A 27675-nucleotide genomic window follows, 5' to 3' on the forward strand; every position below is an offset into this window, starting at 1 on the left:
CTGCAGATGGTGACTGCAGCCATGAAATTAAAAGACGCTTACTCCTTGGAAAGAAAGCTATGACCAACCTAGATAGCATATTCAAAAGCAGAGACATTACTTTGCCAACAAAGGTCCGTCTCATCAAGGCTATGGTTTTTCCTGTGGTCATCTATGGATGTGAGAATTGGACTGTGAAGAAGGCTGAGCGCCGAAGAACTGATGCTTTTGAACTGTGGTGTTGGAGAAGACTCTTGAGAGTCCCTTGTACTGCAAGGACATCCAACCAGTCCATTCTGAAGGAGATCAGCCCTGGGTGTTCTTTGGAAGGATTGATGCTAAAGCTGAAACTCTAGTACTTTGGCCACCTCATGTGAAGAGTTGACTCATTGGAAAAGACTCTGAGGCTGGGAGGGATTGAAGGCAGGAGAAGGGGACGACAGAGGATGAGATGGCTGGATGGCATCACTGACTCAATGGATATGAGTTTGGGTGAACTCCAGGAGTTGGTGATGGACAGGGAGGCCTGGTGTGCTGCAATTCATGGGGTTGCAAAGAGTCGGACACGACTGAGCAACTGAACTGAACTGAACTGAAGGACAAAATGAAAACAGGAAAAAAAAAATGAATACATATGCTTGATTCGGATCATTTCATTTTAAAAGGAAAAATAATCTCATATGAGTAGTGAAAAAAATCAAAATTTAGAATGAATATGAATCTAAAATGGCTCTAAAGACTAAAGTCCTCTTTAAAAAAGACATAGTACTGTCTGGTTAAATAAATATGCAGGCTTGCTCATGTGGCATGCCTAGTGTTCATGAGATTTTAGTTAAATAGAAAAATGTGAATTACTATGGTTTGGGTGATGAGCTGTTTTCCAAATTAAAAACAGTATAGCAAAAATAACCTCCAGATATCTATAAATAATTAAATTGGCAATAATTCACCTCCCAATGTGAATTGGGATTTCATGTTAAGTGTAAAGCAGCTTTGATAAATCAAATTAAATCATGTCTTCTAGTATTTTATAAAAATAAATCCATTTAACATTTTGCATACTTTCTAAAAACAGAATATATGAGTAACAAAGTGCACATGAACAAGAAACCAGCTCTCACAAGGACCAAAAAAAATCTTTCTCATTAATTTCATCTAATATACTCTCAATATAAGCAAATGAGAAATTATAATTTTAATCTGAAAAAGCACACTCAGGGGATTTCAGAGATGGAGGGTTCCTTGGAAATCATTTGGATCCAAGCCCTCATTTTACAAGTGAAGAAACTGAGAACAAGAGGCAAGGGGCTTCCCCACAGCCAAAGGCCACCCTGGTCAAAGGCAGAGTTTGGACTGGGAGCCATGATTCTGAGGTCCAAGCCAGCCCTGCTCCACAGGGACTCACCTGCCCCAAGACTGGTCCTTTTCGTGGTAGGTTTATTTCCCCTTTTTTAACTTTAGTGGTAACAGAGATAAGAAAATGCATAACTGATCACCCTTTAGTGGGCTTGAAAGATTGTTTGCAAGTAAGCCAGCAGTTGGCAAAACTAACTGTTGATTTTATTAACAGTAACCCACATCTCAAGAATATATTCAATAACCAAAAATAAAACTCCTTTTCAGAGTAAAAGATCATCTCTGTTACAGAAGTATCTTCCAGAGGTACACAGGAATATTTGGTGCTTTGCAATTTTAATCCTGTAATAAAAAAAAGCAAAACCCATTCATGTCAAACAGCATTCAATATTGCCTGCAATAGCAATAGAACTGTCTGTACTCTTGGATCCATATCCTTCTCTCATGCACCGACCACTCAGCCTACTCCAACCTGCTTTTTGCCTCCATCACACCACAGAAACAGCCTCATTAAGGTCCACAATAAACTGTCAATAAACACAATGCTTGTTTTTCTGTGCAGGTCTACCTTGACCTCCCAGCAATACCAAAGGTTGGTCACCTTTGGCCACCCTCTCTCCCATTATAACATCCCTGTTTTCCTCCTACTTCTTTGAACTCTTCCTTTTCATCTTCCTCTGTAGAAATACCTACCACTACCAGTATATGGTGGAGTTCCTCAAGGCTCAGCTGTAGACTTCTTGCATCATACTGTCTTCCAAGGTAAACTCATTCTGGTCTGTGTTTTCATCCTCATCAGGTGTATCCCAGAAACTCCCTGTTTATCTCCACTCCACCACAAAATCTCCTGTCCCAAAGACATACAGATAGCTAACAGGCACATGGAAAGATGCTCAATATTGCTAATTATTCAGTTCAGTTGGTCAGTCGTGTCTGACTCTTTGCGACCCCATGAATCGCAGCGCGCCAGGCCTCCCTGTCCATCACCATCTCCCGGAGTTCACTCAAACTCACGTCCATAGAGAAACACAAATCAAAATGATGAGATATCATCTCACACCTATCAGAATGACTATCATCAAAAAGTCTACAAACAACAAGTATTGATGAGGATATGAAGAAAAGGGAACTCTCCTGCACTGCTGATAGGAATGAAAACTGGTGTAGCCACTAAGGAAAACAGGATGGAGGCTCCTCAAAAAACTAAAAAGAGAACTCCCATCAGTTCAGTTCAGTTCAGTCGCTCAGTCGTGTCTGACTCTTTGTGACCCCATGAACCACAGCACACCAGGCCTCCCTGTCCATCACCAACTCCCAGAGTCCACCCAAACCCATGTCCATCAAGTCAATGATGCCATCCAACCATCTCATCCTGTCGTCCCCTTCTCCTCCTGCCCCCAATCTTTCCCAGATTCAGGGTCTTTTCCAATGAGTCAGCTCTTCGCATCAGGTGGCCAAAGTACTGGAGTTTCAGCTTCAACATCAGTCCTGGATATTCATTGGAAGGACTGATCTCCTTAAGGATGGACTGGTTGGATTTCTCTGTAGTCCAAGGGACTCTCAAGAGTCTTCTCCAACACCACAGTTCAAAAGCATCAATTCTTCGGTGCTCAGCTGTCTTCACAGTCCAACTCTCACATCCATACATGACCACTGGAAAAACCATAGATTTGACTAGATGGACCTTTGCTGGCAAAGTAATGTCTCTGCTTTTTTAATATGCTATCTAGGTTGGTCATAACTTTCCTTCCAAGGAGTAAGTGTCTTTTAATTTCATTGCTGCAATTGCCATCTGCAGTGATTCTGAAGCCCAGAAAAATAGGTCAGGGGCAGCAGCCCAGAGAGCCTATCCCATGCCCGAGGTTAGGGGCAGTGGCCGAGAGGAGCTACCCTGCATCCGAGGTAAGGAGCAGCAGCTATGCTTTGCTGGAGCACCCATGAAGAGAGACCCTATGTCCAAGGTAAGAGAAACCCAGGTAAGACGGTAGGAACTGCGAGAGGGGATCAGGGGGCAGACAGACTGAAACTACAGTCACGGACAACTAGCCAATCTGATCACACGGACCACAGCCTTGTCTAACTCAGTGAAACTAAGCCATGTCGTATGGGGCCACCCAAAACAGATGGGTCATGGTGGACACATCTGACAGAATGTGGTCCACTGGAAAAGGGAATGGCAAACCACTTCAGTATTCTTGCCTTGAGAATTGCATGAACAGTATGAAAAGATAAAAAGATAGGACACTGAAAGAGGAACTCCCCAGGTCAGTAGGTGCCCAATATGATACCAGACATCAGTGGAAAAATAACTCCAGAAAGAATGAAGAGACACAACCCAAACAAAAACAATACCCAGTCGTGGATGTGACTGGTGATGGAAGTACAGTCTGATGCTATAAAGAGCAATACTGCATAGGAACCTGGAACGTCAGGTCTATGAATCAAGGGAAATTGGAAGTGGTCAAACAGGAGACAGCAAAAGTGAACATTGACATTTTAGGAATCAGCGAACTAAAATGGACTGGAATGGGTGAATTTAACTCAGATGACCATTATATCTACTACTATGGGCAAAAATCACCTAGAAGAAATGAAGCAGCCATTATAGTCAACAAAAGAGTCCAAAATGCAGTACTTGGATGCAATCTCAAAAACGACAGAATGATCTCTGTTCGTTTCCAAGGCAAACCATTCAATATCATGGTAATCCAAGTCTATGCCCTGACCAATAATGCTGAAGAAGCTGAAGTTGAACGGTTCTATGAAGACCTCCAAGACCTTTTAGAATTAACACCCAAAAAGATATCTTTTCGTTACTGGGGACTGGAATGCAAAAGTAGGAAGTCAAGAAACACCTGGAGTAACAGGCAAATTTGGCCTTAGTGTATAGCATGAAACAGGGCAAAGTCTCTAATAGAGTTTTGCCAAGAGAATGCACTGGTCATAGCAAACACCCTCTTCCAACAACACAAGAGAAGACTCTACACATGGACATCACCAGATGGTCAACAATGAAATCAGATTGATTCTATTCTTTGCAGCCAAAGATGGAAAAGCTCTATACAGTCAGCAAAAACAAGACCTGGAGCTGACTGTAGTTCAAATCATGAACTCCTTATTGCAAAATTCAGACTTAAATTGTAGAAAGTAGGAAAACCACTAGACCATTCAGGTATGACCTAAATCAAATCCTTTATGATTATAAACTGGAAGTGACAAATAGATAAAGGGATTAGATCTGATAGAGTGCCTGAAGAACTATGGACAGAGGTTCATGACATCCTACAGGAGGCAATGATCAAGACCATCCCCAAGAAAAAAAGAAATGAAAAAAGGCAAAATGGTTATCTGAGGAGGCCTTACAAATAGCTGTGAAGAGAAGAGAAGTGAAAGGCAAAGGAGAAAAAGAAAGATATACCCATTTGAATGCAGAGTTCCAAAAAATAGCAAGGAGAGATAAGAAAGCCTTCCTCAGTGATCAATGTAGAATGGGAAAGACTAGAGATCTCTTCAAGAATACTAGATATACCAAGGGAACATTTCAGCAAAAATGGGCTCAATAAAGGACAGAAATGGTATGGACCTAACAGAAGCAGAAGATAGTAAGAAGAGGTAGCGAGAATACACAGAACTCTGAAAAAAGATCTTCATGACCCAGATAATCACGATGGTATGATCACTCACATAGAGCCACACATCCTGGAATGCAAAGTCAAGTGGGCCTTAGGAAAAACAAAGCTAGTGGAGGTATTGGAATTCCAGTTGAGCTATTTCAAATCCTAAAAGATGATGCTGTGAAAGTGCTGCACTCAATATGCCAGCAAATTTGGAAAACTCAGCAGTGGCCACAGGACTGGAAAAGGTCAGTTTTCATTCCAATCCCAAAGAAAGGCAATGCCAAAGAATGCTCAAACTACCGCACAATTGCACTCATCTCACATGCTAGCAAAGTAATGCTCAAAATTCTCCTAGCCAGGCTTCAACAGTACATGAACCATGAACTTCCAGATGTTCAAGCTGGTTTTAGAAAAGGCAGAGGAACCAGAGATCAAATTGCCAACATCCGCTGGCTCATGGAAAAAGCAAGAGAGTTTCAGAAAAGCATCTACTTCTGCTTTATTGACTAAGCCAAAGCCTTTGACTGTGTGGATCGCAGCAAACTGTGAAAAATTCTTAAAGACACGGGAATACCAGACCACCTGTCCTGCTTCCTGAGAAATCTGTATGCAGGTCAGGAAGCAACAGGGAGAACTGGACATAGAACAACAGGCTGGTTCCAAATCGGGAAAGGAGTACGTCAAGGCTGTATATATATTGTCACTCTGCTTATTTAACTTATATGCAGAGTACATGATGCGAAACGCTGGGCTGGATGAACCACAAGCTGGAATCAAGATTGCCAGGAGAAATATCAAAAACCTCAGATATGCAGATGACACCACACTTATGGCAGAAAGTGAAAAAGAACTAAGGAGCCTCGTGATGAAAATGAAAGAGGAGACTGAAAAAGTTGGCTTAAAGCTCAACATTCAAAAAACTAAGATCATGGCATCTGGTCCCATCACTTCATAGCAAATAGATGGGAAACAGTGGAAACAGTGACAGACTTTATTTTGGGGGGCTTCTGAACTGTGGTGTTGAAGAAGACTCTTGACAGTCCCTTGGACTGCAAGGAGATCCAACCAGTCCATCTTAAAGGAAATCAGTCCTGAATATTCATTGGAAGGATTGATGTGGAAGCTGAAATTCCAATATTTTGGCTACCTGATGCAAAGAACTGACTCATTTGAAAAGACCCCGATGCTGGGAAAGATTGAAGGTGAGAGGAGAAGGGGACGACAGAGGATGACATGGTTGGATGGCATCACCGACTCAACGGACATGAGTTTGAGTAAACTTCGGGAGTTGGTGATGGACAGGGAGGCCTGGCGTGCCGCAGTCCATGGGGTCGCAAAGAGCTGGACACTACTGATAGACTGAAGTGAACACCTGAAATTAATATTGTAAATCAATTACACATCAATTAAAAAAAAAAGACTCCTGATTTCTAGACCTATATATGTGGTTACTTAATAACTTTAACTGGATTTCTCAAAGACACTTCAAAGTCGAGATAGCTATGTGTGAATTCAGTCTCCACACTCCCCAACCCAACCTCTTCTCGTGTTTCCTATCTCGAGTGGTACCTTTCTCTTTTAAGCTGCCCAAATCATACACATGTGATTGCTGACTTCATCCCTTCTCATGCTCTCCATTTCCAATCTATCTCAAGCCCACTTGATCCCATCTATAAAATCCTCTTGCTCTACCCATTTCTGTCATCTCACCACCACCTCTCCAAGCGATCACATCTCACTACAGCTGTCTCCTCTCTCCTAACCTCTCTCTGGTTTGCTTTCATGTATTTCAAAACAAAGGTGCTGACTGTGACGATGCTCAGAACACTCCGTCTTGCTCTTACTAGATTCCTAACACCGTCTATAAGCTGTTCTGTGGTCCAAGGGCTGGCCTTCCTTTCCAATTTTGTGTCATACCACATCTCCGCTAAATGTAGTTCCTACACTCCATCCTTTTTGCAGTTTAAAACTCATCACAAATTCCTCCAAAGGGCCTTTGTATGCACTATTCCCTTTTACCAGAATGCAATCCCCCCTCTCTTTACTCAGCTCCTTCTTTGCTCAGCTAACTTCTACACGGCCATCAAATTTCAGCTCAGTTGTCCTCTCCTCATGGACACCTTTGCTAACAGCCAATCCTGGGACAGTGGAAACAGTGTCAGACTTTGTTTTTTTGGGCTCCAAAATCACTGCAGATGGTGATTGCAGCCATGAAATTAAAAGACGCTTACTCCTTGGAAGGAAAGCTATGACCAACCTAGATAGCATATTCAAAAGCAGAGACATTACTTTGCCAACAAGGTCCATCTAGTCAAGGCTAGATGTGAAGAAAGCTGAGTGCGAAGAATTGATGCTTTTGAACTGTGGTGTTGGAGAAGACTCTTGAGAGTCCCTTGGACTGCAAGGACATCCAACCAGTCCATTCTGAAGGAGATCAGTCCTGGGTGTTGTTTGTAAGGACTGATGCTAAAGCTGAAACTCCAGTACTTTGGCCACCTCATGCGAAGAGCTGACTCATTGGAAAAGACTCTGATGCTGGGAGGGATTGGGGGCAGGAGGAGAAGGGGACAACAGAGGATGAGATGGCTGGATGGCATCACTGACTCGATGGACGTGGGTCTGAGTCAACTCTGGGAGTTGGTGATGGACAGGGAGGCCTGGTGTGCTGCGGTTCATGGGGTCACAGAGTCAACACAACTGAGCGACTGAACTGAACTGAACTGAATCCTGGACCAGACTGTTTTGTTACATGCTCCAGAGAACCATGTGCCTTCTACTATTTGAGTCTGAAATAATACACTTTAATTAATTTCTACCTTTTCTGCTGGAGTAATGTTTAATATCACAGGGAACACAGGACTGTCTTTGCACAGTGTGTGGCACAGTACCCGGCACATAATGTAAGTCTTTGTTCAATGAATGAAATGATCATCCTAGTCCTGATGTTAGCAGCTATAATCTAGTTCAAGTTTGCAAACAGAAAGGCAAAACAGAATATATCTAATATATATGGTCTTCATTCTTTTCTTCAGACCTTCTCCTTTGACCATTCTGCATATTCATTCACCGAACAACTCATCACCAATGGGGTCAACGTGGAGTGCTCCATTAGTTGCTTATAAATAGATTTTTTAGAAAAGATGACTAGTGATTTGAAACTAGAAAGATTTAAAAAGTATTTTTAAGAATGAACAGGAGAACACTGGCTTCATTTCACAGAGAAGAGGATTTCCTCTTTTATGTGATTTTATTTATAAAAATATTTATTTTTTGACTTATTTGGTTATGTTGGATCTCCCTTGTGGCACACAGACTCTAGTTGCGGTATGCGGGATTAGTAGTGTGTCACAGGCTTAGAGGCCTCAAGTCATGTGGGATCTTAGGTGCCTGGCCAGGGATCGAACCCACACTACTTGCACTGAAAGGCAGGTGGTTAACCACTGGACCACCAGGGATGTCCCTCCTTTATGGTTATTTTAAAAAAGAGATAAGGACTTTCTTTGTTGTTGCTGTTTAGTCCCTAAATCATGTCCGACTCTTTGCAACCCCATGAACTGCAGCAAGCCAGACCTCCCTGTCCTTCACCAACTCCCTGAGTTTGCTCAGACTCATGTCCATTGAGTCAGTGATGCCAGCCAAGCATCTCATCCTCTGTCATCTCCTCCTCTTCTGTTTCCTTAGGTGATGCAAATTCGGGAACTGGACAGGCCAGCATCACTCCTGCATACGCATAGATGCCATCCTTCCTCTACTGCATGTTCTAACATGCAACTTGAAAATAAAAACATCAGGTTCTCTTTATTTATAACAGGTAAAAACTGCAGTACAGTCATCTAATATACAACAAAAAAACAAGTGTAATTATATCCTTAACAAAAGGACAGCCAGCATGTTTTCTTCCATAGCACAGAATTACTACTGGTTTGTCTCCGCGGTTGGTCCTCATCATCTGGTACATTTTCCCCCCAGGAATTTCCTTTTCAAAGGAAGACGGTCTTCAGGGCAAAAAATGTTTATCAGACTCTAGTTCCAATAGTATATACTTTATTCACTTATAGATCCATAACCACCCCACCCCACGCTATCCTGCTCCAGCCTTCCTTGAATTCCTATCGACATCAGTCATTTATTACAACTCTCCCCCAACATTTATTATAACCCGCCAAGTTGTATTTACAGTTAAGAAGAATCTGTAAATGGCACAAATCGACTCAGCTGTTAGTGCACAGAAGTCAAATGATCCTCTGAAATACTGAAGTACTTTTCTCCAGCTTTTGGTAAACAATTATATGTTCATTTAAAACACAGAGAATATTCCTTAGACAGACATAACTCCTGAAGCTCATCCAGCAAGACAAATCACTTTGTATTTCTTAGCACAATAAAATGTATCTTTGGAAACTGAGAAGAACCAAAATTATTTAAAACAATAACAGAACACCACACATAAAAATCACACAACAGATTGACTGATCCATTGAAATTGTCAAAATCGATTTTCAGTGGGGCTTCGCATTTCAAATAGGCCAGGGAAAAAAAATGGTCCTAAAAGGTGTATTTTATACATGTGACATTTCATCCTCCAAAGAGCTCTTTTTCTCACTTGAAGTTTCTAAATAACATTTAGAAAAAGAAATATTATAAGAGGGATTATCTGGCTCAGTCAATTTATTGTGAGAGGTTATCAACAACTGCTTTGAATTCTCAAATGTCAAGAGTGGGAAGCCAGTAATAGATTTGGCAGTTTAATATGTGACACTATTATATTCTTAAGTAAAATCATGTATTTCCCCTAGAATTTATTTAATTATCCCTTTTAAAAAATTCATGGAACTTGTTAAATATTGACTATTTCTCTACTTCTCTTTCAAATCTTTCCTCATATCTTCACCAAGTTTCTGCTTAATCTCTGATAACATCTACCTTGACTTGCTGCTCAAGAATTTTCCTTAGCCCACTTAGAAAGGCTGACACAATTCACTCCAAACCCTTCAGTGTCAAAGAGCGCTCCACAGATACCTCACATGTGGGCGTAGGGGAGTGATGGCTGGGAGGTAGTCTTAAGCAATTATCAACATGAATTGCTCAAAGAAGCCAGGAGAACAGTCACCAGGATAAGAAGAAACCTGCTCAGCTTCTCCTGTAGTCTTTTCTTTATTTAAACATGGAGCTCTTTTATTTTTGAACTTAATGTATAGTTTTGAGAGCTCACCAAGAGAACACCCATAGAAACTGTAGTTTTTTTGAGAACATTAACTTCTTACATCCACTTTCTACTAGAGGAGTAATACTTTTAGAACTGGTTTTTGCTTTATGATCTCCTTTACTGCACTTTGCTTTCTAACAATCATATGTCATTTCTGTAAATGAAAAAAGCAAGAAGTTATACTAAAACAACTAAAATAGAAACGCTAGCCTTAAATTCTGACTTGAATACTTTGGCTTCAATTATAACAGAACTCACATTGGGGACCACCTATGAGCAAGTCGAGGAATCCTATGTGTCTTTCCTTAAAAGCCATTACACATTTGTGGTACAGTGATCTGAATTTCTTTGTCACCATTATAAAACTTTAATTTCATGTACTTCATTTGATATAACCAAACCATTCTATATACTTCATAGAATAACCTTTGAAAGGAAGCATAAGCCATGCTTTAGAGGATAAAGTTTTTCTTAAAAGGTACTCTAAAAGAGAAAGTTATATTTATTTTACTTTTTAATTAATTTTATTGTTATTATTTTTTGGTCATGCCACACAGCTTGCGGGATCTTAGCTCCCTGACCAGGGATTGAGCCTGCACCCTTGGCAGTGGAAGTATGGCATCTCAACCACCAGACCACCAGAAAATTCCCAAGTAAGTCATATTTATGAATAAAATTTCCTTTGCTTGACTTTTTGTAAACGATCATTTAATGAATTTTGCAACATAATTTTCATTTCTTCTTTGAAAGTAACTTGCCCACCTAATACTTTTTCTGTTGTCTTCAGGTGACTTTTTCTCTACAAAAACCTAATTAAGGCCGTTGCACCAATTTACTCTTACTTCCTTCTTGTTCACTGAGTTTAAAATGGGTATAGGCAAGAATGCCAAATAATGTACATAACATGCCAAGACCCTGATTAATTGACAATGGATCCTTGAATAAAACATATCCTCCAAATAAAGTAATGCAGAACTTGAAGTGTCCAAACATGTTATAGCTGAGGTTTATAGATAAGGATAAAAAAGAATAACAAGCTAGATGTTTTGTATTCTCTCTCCTCACACACACACACACACACACACTAAGCAAAGGCTTCCAATGGCTGGAGAGAAGTACATGAAACACAGACTGAAGAGCAGCTCCCAAGTCTAAAGAACAGGAACTTCAGTGAAGTCCTGGGTGAATCCTAGTTTCTTCGGGTAGCTTTTAGTAATTAATCAGTGACAGGAGACTCCTTCAACTCTCCCTGCTGACCTCCCCAAAGAAGAGAGAAGGGGCTGCGATACAAAGTTGGGAAAGGGATTCAGAACAAGGTACAGAGAAGTTCTTTTGTAGAGCAATTTGTGATGCTGTTTTATGGAGCCATTTCTAAACTTCCCTTGGCAAGTGAGGTGAAATGTGTAAGGCGCCAGAGGGCTGACTCAAGGGCAACGCAGCCAGTGTGCTTAAGCTTAGGAGGGAATCGGGGACAGGGGAGGGACTAGCATGAGCACCAGTGACATGCCAGGCACTCTGCCAGGCGCATATCTAACACCGTTTTATAATATTTAAGCATCGTATTTCCCTTCACTGCAATCACTCTTCTCGTTTACAACAGTGGAGGCTCGAGGATTTTAAGTAACTTAGATCACAGAATTAGTAAGTGGCAGGGCCAGAGGTCAAACATAGATGGGTCTATTTAACTCTAAAGTCCATGTTTGAGTTGAATTTAGTGCCTGTAACTTGCTGCTGGATTAAGGCAGTTCCAAATCACTGTTTATTTAAAAGGCTAACTAAAGACACAACTGGTACCTTTACAAATTATTCTTACTGAATTTTAAATCGTTTTTTCTATATGAATTAGTACTTTATTGTATTTCAGATGTCTGATACGTACCCATGTACTCTTCCTAATACTACTAGAAAGAGCTACCACTCTGTCCCGGTGTCATTGTGAGGATTAACTAAGCTAATATACGCAAGGCTTCGAGCACCCAGTAAGGTCCCTGTATGTGAGCTATTTAGAGCAGTGTTGTGCTGCGCTTAGTCGCTCAGTCGTGTCTGATTCTTTGTCACCCTATGGACTATAGCCTGCCAGGCTCCTCCATCCATGGGGATTCTCCAGGCAAAAATGGGTTGCCATGCCCTCCTCCAAGGGATCTTCCAAACCCAGGGACTGAACTCTGGTCTCCCACATTGTGGGCAGATTCTTTACTGTCTGAGTCACCAGGGATGCCCAAGAATACTGGAGTGGGTAGCCTATCCCTTCTCCAGGGGAACTTCCCAATCCAGGAATTGAACCGGGGTCTCCTGCATTGCAGGTGGATTCTACACCAGCTGAGCTACCAGAGAAGCCCATTAACAGTGGTACGTACACCTAATAAACACTGGCCAGGTGCTGGACACATATTCTCTCAGACACTACAGCAACCTAATCATGTAGGTACCATGACCCCCATTTCATAAATGATGAGAGTGGGACCAGAGATCTCCCACAACTCGCTGAGGCAGCAGCAGAGCTGCAGCTACATGCCTGGACCTGTCCAACCTCAAAGTCCTGGTTCCCTCCTCTGTTCGGAGCCCAACTAGGCAACCAGGAAGTTCTGCCTGGGCAGGAGAGCACAGGTCAGGTCACCAGGGTACCTGTGCTTGCCTGCCTCAACAGCAGTACTTTTCCTGTGGGACAGAGGACCTTCTCAAGAATGTTAATTATAACCATAATAAAATAGGCTTCATTTTCAATTATGAGCCATCTTCAAGTGCACTGGCTCCCACGTGTCAGCATTTCCTTACTCCTCAGCCTTTCTTTTAAGTGGTCAAGGTCTGTTAAAGATAATTATATGAGAGGAAAGGCAAATTTAAAGAAATTCTTCAGTGAATCCTTTTGTAAATTAGGGGAAAAAACAAACAAACAAGCAGGAGCAAGCTATATTCAACATCTCCAACTCCTCTAATTCTGCGCTTTCTTCCAGTCGGCTTCTACATGGACACTCTGAAGTTCTTGTCAAAATCATCAGTGCCCCTTCCTCAATTACCTGAACCTGACCTGGCTGCAGCCTTGGACACAGCTGACTCCCCTCCTCCTCACTTGGTTTCTACACCCTCTCCTCCTTCCTCCCACCTCGACTGGCTCCTTCACTGCCCCTTCCGCCTGGCTCCTGTCATAAACTCTAAACACTGAAGTGACCCAGGACTTGGTCTTTAGACACCATTTTTTCCTCTTCCTGTGTGCTTAGTAATGTCAGCCAGACTCACTGCTTCAAACCACGTCTATACACCACCAACTCTCTCCAGAATACCTCCAGCCAAGACCTCGATCTTGAACTCTCAGACTTGTTTCACCCCAAACTGAGCACCTGGTCTTCCTCCCCACCTCCACACCTCCTTCGGGCTGTCCTATTTCAGTCCACAGCAACTGTACTCCACCAGGGGCTCAGGCTCAAAGCTGCGTGAGTCAACCTTCTTTCCTCTCTCATTCTCCACATCCAATCTGCCTGCAAAACCCGCTGGCTCTATTTGGAAATATATCCAGAGTCCAATCACTTCTCACTGCATCCACTGTGACTCTCCTGGTACCAAACCAGTGTAGTTTCTAAATTAGCATACTGCAGCAGCAGCAGATGGCTTCCCTTCGTCTCTTGCCCCTTTCAATGCAGTAGTTCTCAACTGGGAGTGATTCTGTCACCTGGGCAAGGACGTTTTTGGTTTTCATAATTGGGGAAAAGGGTGCTACTGGTATCTGGTGAGTGGAGGCCAGAAATGCTGCTAAATATCCTCCAATGGACAGGACAGGCCTCTGGAACAAAGAACTGTCTGGATCAAAAGGTCAGTAGCACTGAGGTTGAAAATCCTTGCCTTGCCTGTTCTCAACACAATAGCCCAGAGGGATCCTACTAAAACAGACATAAAATCATGTCCTGTCCCTGCTCAACGGCTTCACATCTCATGTAAAAGCTCTGCTCAGTTTGACCCCCTATTACTCTGAGTTCTCCTAAAGCCACCCTGTGTTCCCCCTGCTCCAGCCACACAGGTTTCTTGTTCCTTCCAGTCTCTCACCTGCTGTTCCCTCTGCCTGGCAATGCTATCCATCCCACTCTGCGTGGAGCAACCTCACTTCCTTCAGGTCTTTACTCAAAAGTATCTGTTTTGCTGAGGCCTTCCTGTCTACCTTCCATAAAACTTCACCCTGTCCCCAGTATTTCACAACCCCTTCCCTGCTTCATCTTTTTCTCCTTATCACTTTACACTATCTAACACTGCATATGCACATTTCGTTTCTTATTTATAGCCTTTCTCCCCAGAACTTAAGCCTGTGAAAGTAGAGATGTGAAAGCAGAGATTTTTGTCTCTTCGGTTCACCACTGTATCTTCAGTGCCTGACATACAGTAGATACTCAGTATGTGAATATTTACTAAGTCAAGAAATGGTTTACAGTGGGCGTTTAGTTAATATTTGTTGAATGAATGAATGGATGTTCTTAGGGCACATACTTGGATGCCTTGATCTGGCAGCACAAGTCCTGGCTAGACCACCCAAGTTCAAACCTGGATACCACACTTCTCGGCGGGTGACTCCAAGTGAGTTATTCAACCCCTCTGCACCTCCACTTCCTCTTCTGCAGAACAAAGACATAATTTACTTCATTGAGCTGCTATAAAAACTAAATGTTAATACACAGAAGGTGTTTCAAACAGTGCCTGGCATAGAAGAAACATTTAGTTAAGTGTTGCTTTTGTTTTTTTTTTAAAATTATTACTATTAGAACTGTTGTTATTTATTGATAGCCGTCAAATATGCTGCTTTTATACTTTGTGGACAGCTCAGTGTTCACTCATTACAGATGAAATGCTAAAAATGGGCAGCTGAGTTTGATTAAGATCTTCAAGTCATGACTTCACTTCTTGATATGAAGTAATATTGAGAAAAGCAGGCACACCCAGCCAGACAAGTACAAAAATAAACTCACAAGTCAGAGTGACTAGTCTGAAATTATTGTTACTTAGATTAACCACTCCTTTGTATTATTATCAAACTATCAATAACTGAAAAGTGATGGGAAACCTAAGTATTACCTCAGTATTCACTCAACAAATGTTTATGTACAAGGAGTGGTGCTCTGCATTAATTCTGATATGGGAAAAGCTCACTTAAGAAAATTCAAAAGCATTTATGATACAGAAAGCTAACCCATCTCCCCAGTTCACAGTTTGTTAAATCTCCATAAAGACTAAAAATAACCCAATCTACTCAATTTAGGCCATGCAATAGTAAGTGTGAGACTCAAATAAAGAAATCAACGTGACAGAGTTTTGGAGAATATAAAAGACTATACATTTGTGAATTGTTAGGAAAAGGATACGTGACTGGTGAAGTGTTCCCAATGATCCAATAAATCGACAAGTTCACCATGAAAGCTATTACTCCAGAGAGCAGGACCATCAGCTACAAATAAACCAAAAGAATCATTAATGAAAAGCAGCTGCAATCATTACAATCATCAAGTGAAAATATACTTCATCAGGAACTTCTATCAATCATTAAAAACAAGACTTTTTTTCGGCCGCACCGCAGTGCCTTGTGGGATCCTAGTTCCCCGATCAGGGTACCAAAACTGGAACCCCCTGCAGTGGAAGCGTGGAGTCCAAACCACTGGACTGCCAGGGAGTTTCCCAAAATAAGATTTTTTAAAAGAGATAATCAAGTTTGGAGAAAGCAAGAACTGAGGGTAAAAAAGCAGAATGAGTAGTATTTGAAACTGTAATTTTGTCTACAGAATCCAATGGAAAATTCTTCAACAATATGCTGACTCTGAATATAAATTTCCAGGTTAGTTTTTCTTATCTATCCAGTGAAAAATTATTTTGTAATAATTTCTTATTATAAAAGTAATATTATTCATTATGGAAAAATTAGAAAATAAAGATGAACAAAAAGAACATAAGGAATTTTTTTCCTTTTACTTTTACCAAGATGTAATTGACACACAACACTGTGTAAGTTTCAGGTGTACAGCATCATGATTTGACCTACACACATTACAAAATAGGATTCCCTTGTAGCTCAGTCAGTAAAGAATCTGCCTGCCATGCAAGAGACCCATGTTCGATTCCTGGGTGGGAAAGATACCCTGGAGAAGAAAATGGCAACCCACTCCAGTATTCTTGCCTGGAGAATCCATGGACAGAGAAGCCTGGCTGGTTACAGTCCATGGGGTTGCAACTGTTGGACATGACTGAGCAACTAAACCATAAACCAACCAACCATTATGGAATGGTTACCACAGCAAGAATAGAGAACATCTACCATCCACACATACACAAAATTAAACATATAGGAAAAAGTACTTTTCCCTGTGAAGAGAACTCATAAGGAATTCTTATAATCCCAACCATTCAGCGCAGTTAATACATTGGCATATATCCTTTCACACCTTTTTTCCTTTGAATTGCTCATTTTATTCTTATTTAAATTGAATCAGTAGGCATTCATTCGATATCCACAAAACTAGGCCAGGCCTTATAAGGAACACAATGGGTTCTTGCCCTCAAAGATTTCAGAAACCACTCAAGGACATCATAAAAATCTTTATAACATAATCACAGCTTGAATTTACATAGTGCTGACTAAGCAACAAGAATTGTTCTAAATATATTACATGTACTAATTCGTTTAATTGTTGCAAACAGCCATGAGAGAATAAAATATTTTCCCTTTTTACAGACAAGAAAACAGCACAAAGAGGTCAAGTAACTTGCCTAAGACACACAGTTAGTAAGTGGAAGGGCCAAGATCTAAACTCAGGGCAGTCTGCTTCTGGAGTCTCTGCTCCTAACTGGCTCTGCTCTGCTACCTCTTAACCAAATGAAGCTTCCCCAGTGGCTCAGCAGTAAAGAATCTGCCTGCAATGCAGGAGGCTTGCACGAGATGTGGGTTCGATCCCTGGATCAGGAAGAGTCCCGGAGAAGGAAATGACAACACGCTCCAGTATTCTTGCCTGAAAATTCCCACGGACAGTCCATGGTGTCAGAAAGAGTCAGACACAACTGAGCAACTAAACAGTGCGATACAAGACGCACAGCTCAGGCAAGAAGAGAAAATTAGTCTTGAGCTCTAACCTCATTAATAGGCAAACAGGCAATAGGTTCTATAGGCTTCTCTAGACAGGAAATGTCCTTTTGGGCTGGAATAGCAAGAAAAATCTTTGGATTTCAATGCATGTTTAGATTAGAAAAAGAAATAACAGGGGCAGGAAACAGTATGGGTCAAAGCAGAGGAATGAAAGCCGAGGTGTGTGCATGGGACATGAGTAAACCTGCTCGGCTGAGGATGGGAGACAGTGGGCTGTCCCACTGTAGACACGCAGGACATTCTGTCCACACATATCCCGCAATTTCATTTTAAAAGTCAGAAAACAAGTCAGAGAAAGAGAAATATCATATGATATCGCTGATATGCAGAATCTTAAAAAAAAAAAAAGATACAAATGAACTTTTGTATAAAACAGAAACAGACTTACAGACTTAAGAGAACAAACTCATGGTTACTGGGGTGAAGGGTGGGGAGGAGGGACAGCGAGGGAGTTTGGGACGGACATGTACCCACTGCTTTACTGAAGATGGACAGCCAACAGGGATTTACTGTAGAGCGCAGAGAATTCTGCTTAATATTCTATAACAACTAATTGGGAAAAGAATTTGAAAAACAACAGATACATGTATATGTATAACTGAATCATTCTGTTATATACCTGAAAACAACATAACACTGTTAATCAACTATACGCCAATATAAAATAAAAAATTTAAAAAAGGTTATAAAGCCATTATCTACTGCTGAAATAGAATTCAGAGAAAATATTAGTTACAATTTGAATTATTACGGAGTTTAAATTCCAAAGGAAACATGTCATATTTGAAGACTCTTTCTGTCCCATATGGGTTTTCTCAGTTTTTAAATCAGTACAGTTGTAACTAGACCAGGGGAGTTGGATTTGCAATCTTTTAATTAGAAACAGTAATACCTTACTTTCGTATTTTAAACAACAGTGAGGCTCACTAAATTTTTAACTAAAAGAAATTTGCCCCTTAAAGATTTTAAAAATTGTTTCTAGGAATGTATCACTGTTAATTTTACAGAGTTTACAGTATGTCACAAGCCTATTTCTTGATGACCTTCACATCATTAAAAACACAATTACACTTTGAGACAATGATGCCCTCTAGAGACAAGAAATGAAGGTGATTCTCCCTTATTCAGTGGTCTCAGACTGCTGTGCTCTTGTTTCTTTGACCTTTATTTATGGTCTTTCTGCTGAGGTCCTCATTTTTAAATGTCAGGGGACCAGTCACATAAAGCCTCTCCCCTCCTAGTATAAGGTGCCCAAACTACAGTGGTTTGATAAATTACCACCACCAACAAAACAGACATGCCCATGCCCTGCATTAAATGTATGGGAAGCAGAAGTTCCTTTCCTAAGTAGGGGGACTATACTTTCTAACTTTATTAAAACAATGTCCCCAAAGTACAGACCCCTTTGATCTGGCAATTCCATTCTAAGACTCTATTTCACAGAATAAAAAGTCCCAGTTCATAAGGCCACATGTACAAGGCTGTTTATGCAATATTGTTTATGGTAGTTAAGAACTGCAACTATTATACAGCCATCAAGAGAATGATGTGAAGATATTTTTATGAGACATTGTTAAGTGCGAAAAGCAAGATATAGAAAATCATAAGTCCCTGCTAACACAGCAGGGTCCCAAAAAATCCTTGCTTGAATTTCTAAAAAAAAGAAAATCTGTGTAATATGATCCCACTTTTGTAAAAGAAACAAGTGTATAATTTAAGTATACATATGTGTATGTATGCTTGGGCATGTTTATGTGTTTATATGAGGGTATATACAGCACAGAGAAAAATATGCAAGAACAAACACTAGAGTGTTAACATGACTTACTTCAAGGAGAAGGAGTGGGGTAATGGGATGATGAAGTGTGTCTGGGTAGCGGGGCTGGGGAAAAGGAACCCAGAATAAAAACAGCATAAGTAATATGGTTACATATATATGAAATTAAATATACACACACATGCATGTATCTGTGGATTCAAAAAGATCCATGAAATGATCATTACCAAAGCGGTAAAGGTGATTATCCTAGTGTGGCAGGATTCACGGGGACTTTCACTTTATAATTTTATGTATGTTCAACAATATATACAATATAAACTACTTTTTATTGTGATATTATCACAATAAAATCAACAAAGCTATATTTTAATTATAAAACAATAAATGCCCAAAATATTTGTGGGCTATAGCCTGGCATCACTGTGGAAGGTGACTGCAGCCATAGTGGAAAAGCCAATATGGTTTTTCCAACAGTCATGAACGGATATGAGAGCTGGACCATAAAGAAGGCTGAGCACTGAAGAACTGGTGCTTTCAAACTGTGGTGCTGGAGAAGACTCTTGAGAGTCCCTTGGCCAAAAAGGAAATCAAACCAGTCAATCCTAAAGGTCATCGACCCTGAATATTCATTGGAAGGATTGATGCTGAAGCTAAAGCTTCAATACTTTGGCCACCAGATGATGTGAAGGGCCGACATGATGCTGGGAAAGATTGAAGGCAGGAGGAGGAAGGGGCGACAGGATGAAATGGTTGGATGGCATCACTGACAAGGACATGAGTTTGAGCAAGCTCCAGGAGATAGTGAAGGACAGGGAAGCCTGGTGTGCTGCAGTCCATGGGGTCGCAAAGAGTCAGACACAACTAAGCGACTGGACGACAAATAGGCATGCTCAGCATAGTGACCAGGCATCAGAAGACCTGAATTCTAGTCCTGGTTTTTACCACTGACTAGCTGTTGCACCCTAAGCAAGTCCCTTAACCTTTCTCTGCCTCAGTGTCTTCATCTAAAGAATCATCTTTGGGCTTCCCCGGTGGCTCAGTAGTAAAGAATCCGCCTGCCAATGTGCAAGAACAGGTTCAATCCTTGGTCCGGCAAGATCCCACATGACTCGGAGCAACCAAGCCCATGCACAGCTACTGAGCCTGTGTTCTAGAGACCAGGAGCCCCAGCTACTGAGCCCACAGGCCGCAACTACTGAAGCCGCCCGCCCCAGAGCCCACCTCCACAAGAAGAGAAGCCACCGCAATGAGAAGCCCGCGCACGGCAGCTAGAGATTAGCCCCTGCCTATCACAGCTAGGGAAAAGCCTGCGCATCAACAAAGACCCTGAACAGCCCCAGAATCACTACTAAATACATAATAAAATTAAATTAAAAAAAAAAAAATCTTACCTTGCCTCCCTTAAAGTGTGATTATAAAGATTAAATGTGAGAATGGATCTGAGCTAGCACTCTGAAAACTAAAAATTGCATTAATAATTATTACTGTCTTGTTTCTTAGACACCCACCCAAACAATTAGAACTTACCAAAGCAGAGACTGACCAGGGACCAAATATTCCTCCTTCTGCGAACACTGGCTCAAAGAAGGGCACAGCGACCAGCAACATGGCAGATGACATTGGGGCCTGGTAATACAGCAGCTGCATCGAGTTTACTTGCAATTCATGCTGTTTGGCTCCTACCCACTGAAATTCAGGAGAGAGAACAAGTTAGGCGAAAAAAAAAAAAATGGTACTCAACAAAGAAAAGATGCAACTTTGGCCACAAACACAGGAATGAGGAGCAGGGCTCAGGGAAGAGGAAATGCCTAAGATATCAAAGATCAATAATATATATGTATATCTTGTAAGTTTTCTATATTCCATGTCTGATCATTGATTTTCTTACTATTAAAGGAGGAAAAGAAATTCTCTCTTCCCTCCAGATCCTAGTAAATATGGAAAATCAATGCATAGGTATCAGAGATCTTGGGAAAATTAGGCATGAATGGATATTTATAAGCAGGAATAAGCAGGCTAATCTTCATAAGCAGGATAAGCAGGAATACAGATGCACTGTCAGACTTCATTTCTTTCTAAAAATGGCCCCCAAAATGAAGACTGGGAGGCAGGGCGGACTCTTAACTGGAGACGAACAGAAACCTCATTTATCCCAGGTGGCCACCAACGCGTGTGGTCAGAAAGGTATGTGAGGGCTTTTCGTTAACTTCAGAAAACTCAATCAGTGGCAGAGTAGAAGGAACCTCCCTCTCTATGGCTGACTTTTCTGTGAAAAATCCCCCCTAATAAACTATAGATAATCACAACCCCTAAAAAGGCTATCCTTAGAACAGACACTCCACAGCCTCAAACCCTTTCAGTTCTCAAAATGCTTCAGAAATATAACTGAAAAAGAGGTTTAAAGAAAGTTTGATAGGACTGTTTGAATATAAGACCTGGCAAGAACAGCCAGGCTTTTTTGAATAACTGCTCCTACATAATTCTTTTTCCTGTAGGTCCGGGTATCCTGTTACATAAATGCTAAGTCTATAGAAATTCACCAAGACAAAAATAGAAGAGCCGGAAATGTGAAGCACTATCCTGCCAGCCTTAATAAGAGTCTGCTGTGAACATGAAGGACAAAGAGTTGATTCTTTTGCTTGGGACACCACAGTGAGCGAAAATGAATGCAGAGAGTGTACGCACAGCCCTGCGTGGCCTAGCAGCCTCTATGGGCAGTTGCGTGTCTGACACGAGGTAGCAGGCCCAGCTGGAATGGTGGTGACTCTCAGGCCTCCGCTTGCCCTCACTGCAGCGCAGCCTGGCTTCTGCTTGTCACCCTTCTCATGAAACTGCCCCCCAACAGGGCACCTTCACCTCCAGCGGCCACACTGATGGACTGCCCTCGTCCCCCTTCCAGCTGGAGCCCTCTGCAGAACCTGCAACTGCTCTTGGAAGAACTTGACCTCTGGTTTGTGCTGCTTTCTCACTTACCTCTTCCTTCCCTACTATCTGTAAGGGAGAGGTCTGGCTTTCCTCTTACCTCCCCAACTTACCTTTTCCTATCCACTGACACCTAGAGCTCTGACCTTCTTCCTTGAGCATCCTTTAAGTCACTCCTTTAACAGCTTACTGATCATTTCACTTAGATCATCTGCAGGAGCTTATTTAAGATTAAGCTGATTACTTTTTTCCCCAAATGAGCTCCTCCTGTGTTGCTCCAATAATTAATGATACAATCTCCTCCAAGGATCAGACTCATTTTCAGTAGGGTCTGCACTCTCACATTCAGTTGGGTCTTACTACTTCTTTCTCCAAGAGGTGTCTGGAGTTTGTTTTTCCTTTTCATGTCCAGTACCACTGTCCTTGTTCATGTCCTTCCTGTCTTCCCCTTAAACCACGGAGCACTTTCTGACTGCTCTGCCTGTCAACCTGTCTTCCCTTTTATTCATCCTTCACTGCCCCCAGAAGTTTCTAGAACACAGGAAATGATCAAGTTACTGCCCTCTCTGAACTCCAGTTCTGGTGTCTGCAAGATAAAGGGTATACTTCCTCCACATGATACTCAAGACTCTGCCATCTGGTCTCACCCACCCCTCAGCCTTGTCTTTCCACCATGCAACTACAGTCCAGTCTCACCAAAAAGAACCAACTTCTCCAAAAATGCTCTGTATTTTCACACATCATTGCAAAGAAAGACCTCTGCTATATTACTCTGCTAAGCAAATTCCTATGCGTTCTTCAATTTGAACTTTCCCATAAAGCCTTACCTCACCACCACCTCCTTGCAGAACTGTCTCTCTTTCCGTGGTGTTCCTCAGAACTTTCCTCATACCCTGAGCTACACTACCTGTGATCAGCCTTCTCCATGCATTTCTTCGATACTGGATTATAGCTGCTTTTCATCTCTGTATCAAGGCTGAGTATAAAGCAGAAGAAATGTCTGCTGAATGGAGGAAAGACTCAATCATCTTTCTACAACTAAATCTAACAGCTCTTAATTCATCTTAACTCTTTCAGCTCTTAACTCATCTCTTAATTCCTTTCAATGCCCTAGTTGTATGAGAAGAAATAACTTGGAAATTATACAAGGATACAATAGGAAAATACAACTTTGCTTAAAATGAATTTTTTGGGGGAATATATCTATTCTGTAACCATAACTTTACCATTTACCAATAATCAAAAACTTTGCCCATAACTTAGTCTAGTCTACAATCATTCCTTAGTCAATCTCATTTCAAATATCTACCTGAGAGATACAGAATTCTTTGATTCCAATCTATAGCAATTTTGAAACTTGTCTGAACAAAAATGGTCATATTGGCATGGCCAGTGAGTACTATGAGTACTCTGAATTGAAGTTATACGTAAAGGATACAAGAAACTCTAACGTTCAACGAATAAAATTTCTTGCTCTAACAAATAATTCATACTGAATCCAAAAAGTCCATTTAACAAAAAAGATAAATAGTATCTAATTAAAAATTTAAACTCATTGAAGTATGCCCAAATGCAGTTTTCTTAAAGCACAAACCTGAGCTTCCTCTGATTTCTCTCTGGAGTAAAAGAATATCTTGGGGCCAAGTGACAAGACTGAGTGGGTGCTCCATCCTTTCATGTCACTGCTCTCTTTTATTTAAACTGCTTCTCTGCCACTAAGAAACTTATTCAACCCCAGAATTTTCACATAACAATGTTTCTGAACTAACCAGTACTAGAAAATGCTAAGGCTGCATTATTAAATTCCTAACATTCATAATAAAAATGCCTTAGTTTACAACTAGTGGATGCTTGTGAACAAAGTAAAATTGATCACACATTTGGCTCTGATTCCCCATGCAGGCATACCCAGAATTTTCGGTCCAAGGTTTTCAGTATAGAGAAAATACTGTTTCACTGTACCCTTCGTCATTCATTATTCTTTTCCCCACTATATAAGAAACAAACAAAAAATACTTGTTGAGATTTTATGGTAATGAAGGAAATAAATCCACGAACAACTTTTCAGTAAATGCCTCCCACAGGCAAGGCATCAGGCTAGTGCAACAAGTGAGATACTCATTGCTATAAAATACTGACAGAGACAAATCATTAGAATATATAAGCTGTAACAGCAGCATATCTTTTGAGGCAAAGATTTACAAAATCTGAAATTTTCCTTTCCTGTTCAATTTTTTGGATCTGTACTTACTCCTTCATAGTAACATCATAATTAAAGAGTAAATGATAAATACCATAAAACCCATGAACACAATCCTCAAGTAAAAAAGTCTTATTACTCATTTTGTAAGGATTTCCCAAAAAACATTATACCATCACCCGAAACTCAGACTGTGAAGTGTGGGTATTATACACTTACAGACAGGTAGGGAGACACTTGGTGAACACCATACACCCACATTTCTGTCTCCTTTCTTCTCTTCAACTTGAGTCAGACAATTTATGCAATTATGCTTTCTTCCCAACAGTCTATTGTCTCTATACTGTACTGCCTAAACCTTGGGGCACAGCTTCAAAATTTATGAAACCTGCTAAAAGGCACATAAAGAAAAAAAAAATTACCAACCACTTGATAAAGGGATGTAACTAAAACACCAAGAGCAGCAAACACCGTTCCAAGGAAATTAAACTTCACATCGTAATAAGAATTTAGGATTACACCTAAAGTTATAGGAATCTGTAAAGAAAAAGAAGTAGATGTTGTTCAGATTAAATTTATGAGACATAAAATTTGTATTCCTTTCACAGTGTCTTACAAGGTTAACCATAAAAATGCCACTAGGAAACAACGAACCTCTACAAATATTCTTCCATGTGAAAAAAAAAAGAACTGTTAATCCTACTTCCTCAAAGTTGAATAAAATAATTCTATATTTTTGTTCACATTTAATTTTATTTAAAATTCTGGGTAAAATAATGAGTCGATGCATTGCACTTTGCATGAAAATACCACATGCGAGCACATCGGAGTAAATGGACTACAAAACTAATGTCTAAACAACATGTAAACACAAGGGTATAACAAAAAAAAGCATTAGGATTTTAAGTTCTGCAAGTTATGAAGTACTAAAATTATTTTAGCCCATCTTTTTTAATGTAAAGACTATGAAACCTCTGCAGCATGTCAACACAAACATATCCTGAGAAACACTTAACGTTTATCATAAAGTCAGTTTGAGATTTTCCACTTAATCCGATACGAATTTGCATCACTCAATACAGCTTTCTTTCTTACTCAGAAATCACAGCATAAGGATTTCCATCAAACAGTAGTTACTAAAACTCACACAAGTACAGTCTACTGTGCTGAAAGCCCAACAGAGCGCCAAGATGGCTTTTTTTTCACCTTTCCCAAATAAGCGTGAAGTTCACAAATGACTCAAGGGTGGATTTTACGATCATGGGAAAGAGGATGGCGCAAGGTTACGCAAACTTCCCGGGGGAGAAAGATGGTCCAGGTGAGTTGTTAGAGGCGCACCTCACCCGCCTGAAGCTACTTACCAGCGTGAGCCGTATTTTGGTGGAGAAGGTTTTCTTGTAGCAGAGGGTCTGGATGACTATGATTACTGGCGTGGTCATGGCCTTGGCCAGCTGATAGGTGCCTATGGTGTTATTCTGCAAAGATAAGTTGGTGAAGACCACAAAGCCACAGAAGCTGAGGGCCAGGAGGAGGAGCTTGGAAGGCGGCAGACTTTTAGGGGCAAAGATATCCAGCTTCTGGCAGACGTACAAGCCCAGCCAAGTGACCACGAAGTGAACCAGGGTCAGGCTCATGTTGGGGAAGCCGTAGTGGACATAGATCCATTTGTTAAGGAACACAATGCAGATGGACACCAGTAGGTTGAGTAGGAGCCCGGCCGCGATGCGCCCGTTGCCCCGTACTCGATCTGCCAGCGATGCCATGACTCTTGCGTAGCCGGAGGCCGTCAGCCTCGGAAAGGGGCGCCCGGCCTGTCTCCGGCTGCCCTCTCCCTCCTCCGCCGCCGCCGCGTTCTCGCAGCCGCCGGCTTCACGATCCGGCTACGGAGAGACATTCAACCTTCGGGTCCCAGCAGACGAGCAACCTCAGTGAAGCACACATGCTCTGCCGCCGCCCATTCAGTCTGCGACTACGCGGCAGCGCGTCCCGCGCGCCCCGCCCCCTTTCACCCGTGGTCACGTGGCTCAGGGCACCCGCGCTTCCGCCCTCGAACAGTTAGCTGAGCAGCCTCACCTGCGCAGGCGCGTGGCACTCTGGATGAGGCTAGCTGAATCCTTCTTGCCCTACCACCTGAGTTAGCTAAACCCGGCTATACCAATCAGGGACCCCTTTCTTGTTGGACATTTCCTGTGTGTTGGTTGGATTGACTTGTTAGCTACTGTTAGTGTTGAGCACGGAGAAGGCAATGGGACCCCATTCCAGTATTCTTGCCTGGAAAATCCCATGGGCGGAGGAGCCTGGTAGGCTGCAGTCCATGGGGTCGCTAAGAGTCGGACACGACTGAGCGACTTCACCTTCCCTTTTCACTTTCATGCATTGGAGAAGGAAATGGCAACCCACTCCAATGTTCTTGCCTGGAGAATCCCAGGGACCGGGGAGCCTGGTGGGCTGCCATCTATGGGGTCGCACAGAGTCGGACAGGACTGAAGCGACTTAGCAGTAGCAGTGTTGAGCAAATTTAGTCCTTATCAGACACGGGAAAGCATTACTTCTTGAAAGCATATTTTTAAACATTTTATTTATAAAATCTAAACATACAGAAGAGTAGACTGTATGATGAACCTACGTATATACTCATCATAGTTACTGTTCAGATTTTTTTTTGTTTGGCTTTTCATTGTTCTAGAAACGTGTCCATTTTACTTAAACGTTCTAATGTATTTCGTCAGAACTGTGCATAGTGTTTTACCATATTTTCAATTTATTTCGTCTGTTGTTATATCACTTTGTTTATTCTAAACATGCATTTGAGTTTTCATTGTCCTTTGATTAGCCTTGTGGGTAACTATTTTACTGGCCTTTTCAAAAATTCTGATTTTGTTACATTACTTTTTTCATTCTTTGTCTCCTGATTTATTCCATAGAAAGTTTAATTCATTTATTTAAAAATCAGATCAGATCAGATCAGTCACTCAGTCGTGTCCGACTCTTTGCGACCCCATGAATCGAAGCACACCAGGCCTCCCTGTCCATCACCAACTCCCAGAGTTCACTCACACTCACGTCCATCGAGTCAGTGATGCCATCCAGCCATCTCATCCTCTGTCGTCCCCTTCTCCTCCTGCCCCCAATCCCTCCCAGCATCAGAGTCTTTTCCAATGAGTCAACTCTTCGCATGAGGTGGCCAAAGTACTGGAGTTTCAGCTTTAGCATCATTCCTTCCAAAGAAATCCCAGGGCTGATCTCCTTCAGAATGGACTGGTTGGATCTCCTCGCAGTCCAAGGGACTCTCAAGAGTCTTCTCCAACACCACAGTTCAAAAGCATCAATTCTTCAGCACACAGCCTTCTTCACAGTCCAACTCTCACATCCATACATGACCACAGGAAAAAATCATAGCCTTGACTAGACGAACCTTTGTTGGCAAAGTAATGTCTCTGCTTTTGAATATGCTATCTAGGTTGGTCATAACTTTCCTTCCAAGGAGTAAGTGTCTTTTAATAA

At 41.4% G+C, this 27675-nt stretch overlaps 1 protein-coding gene and 1 long non-coding RNA gene across 2 annotated transcripts in view; one reads left to right on the forward strand and one right to left on the reverse strand.

Annotated features, from left to right (window-relative positions):
• The window catches only part of LOC104989772, an 11666-nt gene extending 2780 nt beyond the window's left edge, over positions 1–8886 (forward strand). The window contains exon 3 of the long non-coding RNA XR_825414.1: positions 8634–8886. This is a non-coding gene — a long non-coding RNA (uncharacterized LOC104989772). The remainder of the gene's footprint in view (positions 1–8633) is intronic.
• Positions 8887–8979: 93 nt separating this feature from the next.
• SLC35E3 (solute carrier family 35, member E3) lies at positions 8980–26165 on the reverse strand. Its single transcript, XM_010841559.1, has 5 exons — positions 25533–26165; positions 24598–24708; positions 20577–20735; positions 15501–15583; positions 8980–11158 (listed from the first exon to the last, which is right to left on the reverse strand). The coding sequence occupies exons 1-5, from the start codon at positions 25932–25934 to the stop codon at positions 10972–10974; spliced, it is 942 nt and encodes a 313-aa protein (XP_010839861.1). The 5' UTR covers positions 25935–26165; the 3' UTR covers positions 8980–10971.
• Between the last annotated feature and the right edge of the window lie 1510 nt (positions 26166–27675).

The sequence above is a fragment of the Bison bison genome, unplaced genomic scaffold (assembly GCF_000754665.1).
Source record: "Bison bison bison isolate TAMUID 2011002044 unplaced genomic scaffold, Bison_UMD1.0 scf7180017864163, whole genome shotgun sequence".
In the NCBI taxonomy this organism is placed as follows: domain Eukaryota; kingdom Metazoa; phylum Chordata; class Mammalia; order Artiodactyla; family Bovidae; genus Bison; species Bison bison.

Excerpts from the sequence above, each read along its gene's own strand:
- SLC35E3 (XM_010841559.1), bottom strand. The coding sequence starts at position 25,934 with ATGGCATCGCTGGCAGATCGAGTACGGGGCAACGGGCGCATCGCGGCC. Across the intron at positions 20,736-24,597 it reads TTACATCCCTTTATCAAGTG|TGGGTAGGAGCCAAACAGCA; the intron begins GTTGGTAATTTT and ends CCTGAATTTCAG. Across the intron at positions 11,159-15,500 it reads GGGAACACTTCACCAGTCAC|CTATAACATGTTTGGACACT; the intron begins GTATCCTTTTCC and ends TATAAACCTCAG.